The sequence below is a fragment of the Octopus bimaculoides genome, chromosome 4 (genome assembly GCF_001194135.2).
Source record: "Octopus bimaculoides isolate UCB-OBI-ISO-001 chromosome 4, ASM119413v2, whole genome shotgun sequence".
In the NCBI taxonomy this organism is placed as follows: domain Eukaryota; kingdom Metazoa; phylum Mollusca; class Cephalopoda; order Octopoda; family Octopodidae; genus Octopus; species Octopus bimaculoides.
Genome location: NC_068984.1, coordinates 114,872,134 through 114,881,220, shown reverse-complemented (window position 1 = coordinate 114,881,220; position 9,087 = coordinate 114,872,134). Strand labels below are relative to the sequence as shown.

Here is a 9,087-nt window from a genome sequence, read left to right as displayed (position 1 = left end):
TCAGATCATATATTAATCATCGGGATGAGATTAACATGTATATTATATTTTTTCTTTTACATAGCACTTTTAATCAATAAAAATAATAAAACAAAAATAATTATCTTTACACATCATTTGGAACTATAAAGCAAGAGTGAAGGCAATTGATTCACATGGAATAGAGTAAAAAAAAAATCATAGATTTTATATTTCTTCTAGAAACCTATTTTGTTTATACCACATTTGCCAGCATTTATGAAACATCATGACAGAGAGGCAGTAATTATTCAGTTATCTGTGTGACAACTTTGTTTTTCTTTCCCTATTTTATAGATAAACATAAAAGAAAATAGAAAAAAAGAGCAGGTTGCTTTCCAAACCAAAGTTATTAGGGGTTTTTTTTTTTCCATTTATCGATGAAAAATGGGAAAAAAATCATTAAAGACTCAAATTAAACTTATTACAAATGAATAAAATAAGAACTATTTGGTGAGATATAAATGATTTTATAATACAGTTCGTTAATAGAAAAACACAGAGTCTTTATTATTCAATGATTGTGATGATGAAGATGATGATGATGATGATGATGATGATAATGATGATTAAAATGATGTCATTAGCAATGATAACATAGATAATACAATTATTTTAGAATACAATAACAGATTTCTTTTTTAAAATAAAAAAAAATAATAAAATCATTCTTTTGTTCAGAAATGGCATAGTACAACAAACACAAATAATGAGGAATAGCTTTGTTAATGGTTACATCTCTTCTACAAGCATATCAAATATCTTCATGCAACTAACTCATAGGCATTTGTGAGAAATGTCTTTGGCACCAGACCAATCTGGCCATCAAGCATTCCAATCCACCAAGACTGCTTATCATATTCTTTATTCAGAATCCTGATCAGATCTCCTTCTTTAAAAGCAAGCTCGGTGCTGTCATCTGCCACACAATCCCAAAGACTGTAATAGATGTTCTCATAGTCATCTGGCTTTATTTCCACTTTGGTGCTTCGAAGGAACTTCTGTACATCGGTGCCAATATCATCGTACACTTCTCCTATCAGACCATCATCGGTGGCAGCTGGTTCAGTGGGGCGGACAGTTGGAGGATTTCTTTCTGGCAGAGCTGGGGGAGGAGGAGACGCATTAGATTTGAGAAGCAAGTGCTTCGGTGACCCTGGGATAGGAGGCAACTCAGCTTTCTTGCTTGATGTTAGTTCAACATCATCTGGCAGACAGTTTAAGTTATCATCATACACCTCTTCAGCAATGGATGGCCGTCCATTAAGAGGCAAGATTTCATCAAATTCTTCATAAATGCTCTCCCCATCTGAAAAATACAAAACATATTTTGTTACGTCTGAAGAAAGTCATAGTCTTAATGTCTTATTATCTAACACGCACACTGGCTCAATTTCCACTCATTTAGTATTTATGCTTTTTCTTCCAAAATCTTCGTTGTTTTTGCAACTTTGTCAATGGAAGTTGAAAGTCAACATCCATTGACAAAGTTGCAAAAGCAATGAAAGTTTTGGAAGGAAAAATATAAATAATAAATGAATGAAAATCGAACCAGTGAGTGTGTTAGATAATGCACCACCAGTGGAGGCACATGGCGTAGTGGTTAGGGTATTGCTAGATTGTGGGTTCACTAGATTGTGGATTTGATTCCCAGACCAGGCAGCTTATTGTGTTCTTGAGCAAAACACTTAATTTCAAGTTGTTCCAGCCCACTCAGCTGTAAATCTTCCAATCAGTGAGAATGTTGGCCTACTCACCGAGCCAGTGGGGTGGTATCACTTGAAAGGTAAAACAATGTGAAGCACATTGTAACCAGTGATGTGTGACAACATCCTATAGTCTGGTCAATATCATGATTTATGCAGCAGTAGCTTAAGTTAGGTTTGTCAGGAACCTCGGGATTCATAAGGCTAGAGTTTAACCTGATTTCCTTGACATATAAGTGAGAGATAACAATACTTCCTACCTGAATAGGGTACTAGTCCATCACAGGGTTAGCTTCCCAGGTATTGCTAGAATTCATTTACAACTGAGTGGACTGGGGCAACATGAAATGAAGTGTTTTACTCACAATCACAATGCACTGCCTGATCCAAGAATTGAAACTACAATCTTGCAATCGTAAGCGCTACACTCTAACCACTAGGCTACGCACCTTCACATTTATGCAGCAGTATGGCTAAGCTTATAAAGTATTGGTCAACCAGAATAGAAGTGTGTGTCTGATTATTAGCACTATGCTGTATTTGTGGTCATGACATTTTAAGTCTCAATCATCAAGTCTACTAAACGCTGAGTGGTAGATACCACAGGGTGGTATAGTTCACTGCTGTCAGCATTAACAGTTCTGTAAGGTGACAAGTGTTCCCTAAGTTTGTAGTACTGAATTAAAATTTTATATATCACATCTCAAATAGAAGCTACTAAGCAGTATTTTCCTATTGAATTACCACATGAAGATTGTTGTGACCAGCCATGAACACCTCATGTTCAATTGTATTATCAAGAATTACATTATCCATTTTTGAGATAATAAGGTAAGATTTGTGGAAGATTTGGCTGTTTTTTCCAGCAAGTTGAGCAACTACATAGATACTCTCTGTGCAAGAAGATTGGGTCTTGAGTGATATATTTATTGCCAAAGTTTTGTATATTTACAGATAAAATCAGTTACTCATAAAATAAGGATTTTTTTTAAAATACACACTCACGTGTGTATGTATACATAGGTATATATATTTATGAACAATTATTGATTGTATGTTTTCAGTGACCCAATCAGGCTAATTACTGGTCCCCTGTAAGACATGTGGAAGGTAAAAATCAGTAGAGCATCAGGCAATATAAATTGTTGTTTTTTTCTTTTTTTGTTATGTCCATTTACAATCTGAAGCCAAATCCTGTCCATATACACCTTGCTTTTCATCCTTCTGATATCAATAAAATAAGTGTTGGAAGTTGATGTGGCCGACTATACCATTCAAGGTGGTACCGCAGCATTGCAACAAACATTATCCTCATCACCACCATCATCATTATTATTATTTCACATCTGTCTTCTATGTTGGCATGTGTTGGATGGTTTGACAGGATGCAACAGGTTAGAGGAACACATCTTGTTCCAGTATCTCAGTTTAAGGAAGGTTTCTAAGGCTAGATACCCTTCCAAATGCCAACCACATTATAGAGAGTACTGGGTGCCTTTTTTTCGAGTACCAACACAAGTGCGATTGCCATGTAACTCACAAAACCACATTTCAATGACCAAAATCACTAATTTGATTTTATATTAAAATGGAGGTGACTTGTGTATAAATGATTCTGCATAGAATAGAGATTTTACAAATTCTTACAACAATTCTATTTGGTGATAGAGCCTTGAAATTCTATTTGTTCTTTAGTCTAAACTCACAGCAATCAATCCAAAGGAATGAGGGGTTTGAAAAATGATTAGCATCCCTATACTAATGCAAATTGGCTAAGGATGAAAGCCACAACTTCATTATATGTTAGTGCAACTTCCTTTTCAAAATAAAATAAATATTACTGGATGTAAGGTAGTGAAAATCAGCCAATTTGAATGCTAAAAGGTAAAAGAATTGATAAAATTGGTTACCTTGATCATCCATCATTGAACTTGTCATCATATTCAAAGCAGCATTTTCAATGGAAGACTTCCAATCAGCCAGTTCTTCTTTGGATGGAGCCACAAACTAAAGAAATAAAATAGTTTAATCAAAAGTAAATTCAACTTTAAATGGGATAACAAGAGAGAGTAAAGCATGATGAAGGGAACCTATTTTTGTGGGAGGATGGTAATGGCCTGAGTAACAAAGTAAACAATGTTGGTGCGGAGTGTGGAAAGGATTAGTGTTGAAGGTTTGTGAAAAAGAGAAGAGCAGAGTAGTAAAGGTGAGGGAGTGTATTGTATAGGGTGGAGTTCAGTGCTATCCTATGTTTAACCCTTTAGCATTTAAACCAGCTGTATCCGGCCAAAATATTCTGCCTGCTTTATGTTCAAACTGTGGAGGTGCAATGGCCCAGTGGTTAGGGCAGCGGACTCACGGTCATAGGATCGTGGTTTCAATTCCCAGACCGGACATTGTGAGTATTTATTGAGTGAAAACACCTAAAGCTCCACAAGGCTCCGGCAGGGGATGGTGGCGAACCCTGCTGTACTCTTCCACCACAACTTTCTCTCACTCTTACTTCCTGTTTCTGTTGTGCCTGTAATTCAAAGGGTCAGCCTTGTCACACTGTGTCACGCTGAATGTCCTCAAGAACTACGTCAAGGGTACACGTGTCTGTGGAGTGCTCAGCCACTTGCACGTTAATTTCATGAGCAGGCTGTTCCGTTGATCAGATCAACTGGAACCCTCGACGTCATAAGCGACGGAGTGCCAACAACAACAATGTTCAAACTAGCTGATCTTGTCTCTCACACCTACCCTACAATGTCATTCTAAAAATAAACTATCACATCATCAAAATTTTGATGCTACAAGACAATTCATGATTAATTCAGAGCAATGTGAATAAATAAGCATTACATTTACCAAAATAATCCAAATGCTAAAGGATTAAAGTGTAAATAGGGAGGAAAGTGTGATGGGGAGGGTTCATGAAAGAGAGAAAGATGTGGATGTTGAGGATCCAGAATGGCTGTGGCAACAGGATGATTGAAGAAAAGACAGGATCTTGGGTTCGTGGAGATAGACCAGAGAGAGAGATGAGAATGTGATGATTTTAGGTGAGCTGAGGGTAGTAGTGTAGAGAATAACAGAGAAGATACTATTGAAAGATAGAGTATGGAAGGAACAGGTAAAAGAAAGAAGGTATTAGTATCAGGGATTAGGGAGAAAGAATGGGACACAGCAATAAGGATGATGAGGTGAGTAATGTGAGAGAAAGATCCAGTACTATCTATATAAGAATATATACAAATGTTATAAACAAAATTTACCAGATAAGATCGTTTTCCTGGAGACACAAGTTCAAAACTCAGCTCCTTTTTGCTCGCTTCTTTTACCACATTTGGATTTGTTCTTACTTCATAATCTAAAAGCAAAAATGCAAAAGAGAAAAGAAAAATTAAGCAAATTTTAAAAGTGATGTTAATGAAGGGTCATGTGATCTATTATGTCATTAGAGTAGGTCTGTCATGAGCCCTAGAGTTTTACTCAGTTTCCACAGCAGATAAGTGACTGAAATTACATCACTACATCCTGAACAGGATGTTTTTACACCACAGTGTTAGCTTCCTAGCTATTACTGGAACTCATTTACAACTGAGTGGAATGAGCAATGTGACATGAAGTGCCTTTCTCAAGAACACAAATGTGCCACCAGATCCAGGATTGGAAACCGTGATCTGACAATCATGAGTGCAACACCCTACCCACTAGGCCATGCATCATCATGTCAATGGAGTAAGTTAAAAGATTTTGTTTTGATTAAGAATATTAAGCCAAGAGGGCCCATCCTTCTCTAAGCTACACCCAGGGAAAAATTTGAACTCGGCACCTACTACAAGCCACTGGAAACTTGTCTCCACTATGTATGTATAAGATATGCTTTACCAGCTCATTGTATCTATTTTCCCTTACATGGACTGCACCAATGAAGCGTTGATTGTTCAGATCCTGAAGATAATACTGTGTTGATAAGATACAAACCCAGCAAACCCTTCAACTAGCTGCCCAAACCACTAAAAATGAAAGACCATCTGGAGACGCAAGAAGCACAGTTTGTTGTTGAACTAAATTCTAACACTTGCAGTCTCTGCCATTAAGAGTAGAATCATTTCTCCAGATTCTCAGGTACCTCTACAATACCCTCAAAATATTATAGCATCTAACAAGAACATTACAACACACCAGAACATTAACATCCAGTTGATGCTATAATACCCTAGAACATGACATCACCCAGCAACACTACAAAAATAATCCAGAATACTACAAAGACACACACAACATTGCAGCACCACCAGGGTTTGTAAGGGATGGATCCATACAGTAACTTGATCTAGGGCCCAGACATCTGAGAAAGAGTTTCCATGAATACTTATGGACCTCTCGCTCATAAAAAATATAAAAGAAAAACTTCTCAGTTACATTGAATTTTGAGGGGAGTTCTCCTTTCACTACCAATACTACCACCACCAGCAGAACCCAGAAACAACTATCACTTCACAAAATTTCTCATGGAAGCCCTGAGTACACCATGAAACACTCAACCCAGATAAAAAAATGAAACACTAAACCCAGACAAAAAAATCAGCTGCAGTATCAATAGCCTCATTAACCTCTACACATACTCATTGCCTGCATAGCCATGACACAACATAACACTAGTCACAAGATATGACTTCATCGCTTGGCTAGTTGTCCAGTACTCTGCTAATTTAGCCATCATTGTTCCTACCCAATGTCCCAGGAAAGACATTAAACCACATCTGGTGGTAAGGCTTCTTGATCAAGAGTTCAGGAGTTTGGAGAATTGTAGAACACAATGAGAAAACACTGCTTTATCTTTACAAAGAAAATGCATGAATCTTTAGACTTTTGCATAGAAGACCATGATTACTGACATTTGTAAAACAGGCATCATGAAGAGAGAGAGAGAGAGAGTTCCTACCCAACCCTCTAAGCATGAAAATTACAAATTTCAAAACATTATTCAAAAAGAACAAGAAAAGGGTAAAAATTGTGGATGAAACTTACCCTTCAGGATAAAAGCACCCAATTGACGTTTATCTGAAGATTTATCATAATAGTATAAAATATTATCCTTGAGAACACACCAGCGCTTTTGATAGGACTTGAAAAGCAGTACATTTTCTGAAATAGAAATTAATTGATTCACAAATAATCATACGATAATATGATAGATACATTTATTATGTTAAAAATAGTTTTAATTTCTGAACAACAAATCTCATATATCCAATCCATGCTTGCATGCAAAACAGACATAAAATGATGATGATATATATATTGTTCATTTGCTAGTTCATTTTTTAAAAGTCTGTTAATCTGTGCTAGATTGGATGAGATGACTATATTGTTTAACATCATATATATATATATTAAGAGAGAGAGGTACACATATATATGTGTGTATATCTAGATTACAGGTAAGTTCACTGCCATCAATTCACCCTGAATAAAATTCACCACAAGGAAAGTTCACCAAAAAAATATATCCCTAATATCTCACCATTAATAGTTAAAAACTATTTTATTGAAAAAAAATGGTGAATTGATGATGGTGAACTGATGATGGTGAACTTTCCCTGTGGTGATTTGATGACGGTGAACTTTCCCTGAGAACTAGGTTAAGGGCACATGTGTCTGTGGAGTGCTCAGCCACTTGCACATTAATTTCACGAGCAAGCTGTTCCACTGATTGGATCAAGTGAAACCCTTGTTTTCATAACCGACAGAGTGCCATACATATATGTGAGATGATGATGACAATGATATATCAGAATGTTACAAATAAAATTAAAAAACATATATGCTGAAATATTGCAAATCTGAAATATATTTTTCAAAAACGGAACCTTTTCTGCGTTTCTTTTCTAAAAAGCCGGTTTTGGTAGCGTTTACAATGTCTGTGGCAGCTATGAAGGGAATTGCTGTGAAGAAAGAAAAACAAAATTTCAACAATAATACAGTGAAATAAATTGAGAATTTTTTCCTTCCTTATTATTTTATTATTTGTACAAATCTAGATGCTAACAGCTGAGTTAGGGTTAGTGTTAGATCACTAGCAAAACTTTGAGACCTATGAATGTTTCATTGTTCGTTGTTATGTTTTAGCAATAGTTGGATGTATTCAACTTCTAAGAGTAAATAATTAAAAAAGAAATGAAAATATTTGCTTCCACTGCAAGCTATATAAATTTTCAACCCCAATTTAATGGCAAAATGAGAAATTAATAAGGTGATTGATAGTTTTTCCTAAAAAACAATATCTTGTCTTGTTTTCTGTTATAACTCCATTCACAACTAGGATGCACCATAGAAATAAAATCAGATTTCTCGACCAGTACTTTATTTTATCAACCCCAGAAGCATCTAGCTTGTTTGACAATTTCTTTGTCAGTGTCCTTGTTTCACTGCCATATAATAGCATTGGTTTTGATATGGATGCAATGAATGTCCCTAAATGTGATATAGCAGCAACATATGACGAATGCCTTTATGGAGACCTGCCAAAAGTTAGTGAGAAGATTAAGTAGACTGCTACAATTATCTGGTCACTAGGTGCAACACCCAGAACTGGAAGCATCCAGAGTAGTCTTGTGGAACCCATTTCATGGTGATGTAAGAAGAGGAAAAATCGTCACACTCACATCAACAACTTGATGGCAGATACTGGCCTGGAATGTATTCAGGACACTGAGGCAGTGATGTTAGACTGGGAAGTGTGGCAGGTAAACTTTGTTGCTGCAGCCCAGGTTGGAACCCAGTCATAAGGGGAAGAAGAAGCAGTGCAGACTTAAGGCATGAGCACACTGGGCAGTTGCTCAGAGTGTCTCACAGATCTTAGGGGCCCAATTCTGATCTATGTATGTTGTGGCCTCCTGTCAGTAAATACTATTGGACCCAGTGCATTGATTTACAATTTGTGCCAGTCGAAATAATAATGAATTCCCTAGAGTTTGTTGTTTTCTACTAGTAACGGGAGTCGGTTTAATCGACTTTCCTCTTCCCTTTAAATTGCTGGCCTTGTGCCTAATCATCGGGCAACGTGCTTTGCAGCATAGAGTTATGGCCCATTACATTCTGAGTTCAATCTTGCTGAGGTTAGCTTTATCTTTCATATCTACAGGGTCGATAAAATAAAGCACCAATAATGTACTGGGTCGCTTTAACTCACTTGTGCCTCCCCCACAAATTGTTGGCCTTGTGCCTAAATGAGAAATCATTCTTTAAAATTTTCTACGTTGTCCCCTTTGATTTTTTTTATTAAACCAGAATTAGTTATTTAGTTTATATATCCTATTTATTTTATAACAAATAGTATTACTTGTTCTTTTTTGTCATATATATATATATA

General features: G+C 36.3%; 1 protein-coding gene across 1 annotated transcript in view; it reads right to left on the bottom strand.

Annotated features, from left to right (window-relative positions):
• Window positions 1-9,087, bottom strand: part of LOC106872117 (src kinase-associated phosphoprotein 2) — a 14,134-nt gene continuing 5,047 nt past the window's right edge. The window contains exons 3-7 of the mRNA XM_052967668.1: window positions 7,586-7,660; window positions 6,744-6,860; window positions 4,982-5,076; window positions 3,635-3,731; window positions 1-1,327 (exon numbers count right to left, since the gene is read on the bottom strand). Of these exons, the coding sequence (XP_052823628.1) occupies window positions 783-1,327; window positions 3,635-3,731; window positions 4,982-5,076; window positions 6,744-6,860; window positions 7,586-7,660 (929 nt within the window). The 3' untranslated portion in view covers window positions 1-782. The remainder of the gene's footprint in view (window positions 1,328-3,634; window positions 3,732-4,981; window positions 5,077-6,743; window positions 6,861-7,585; window positions 7,661-9,087) is intronic.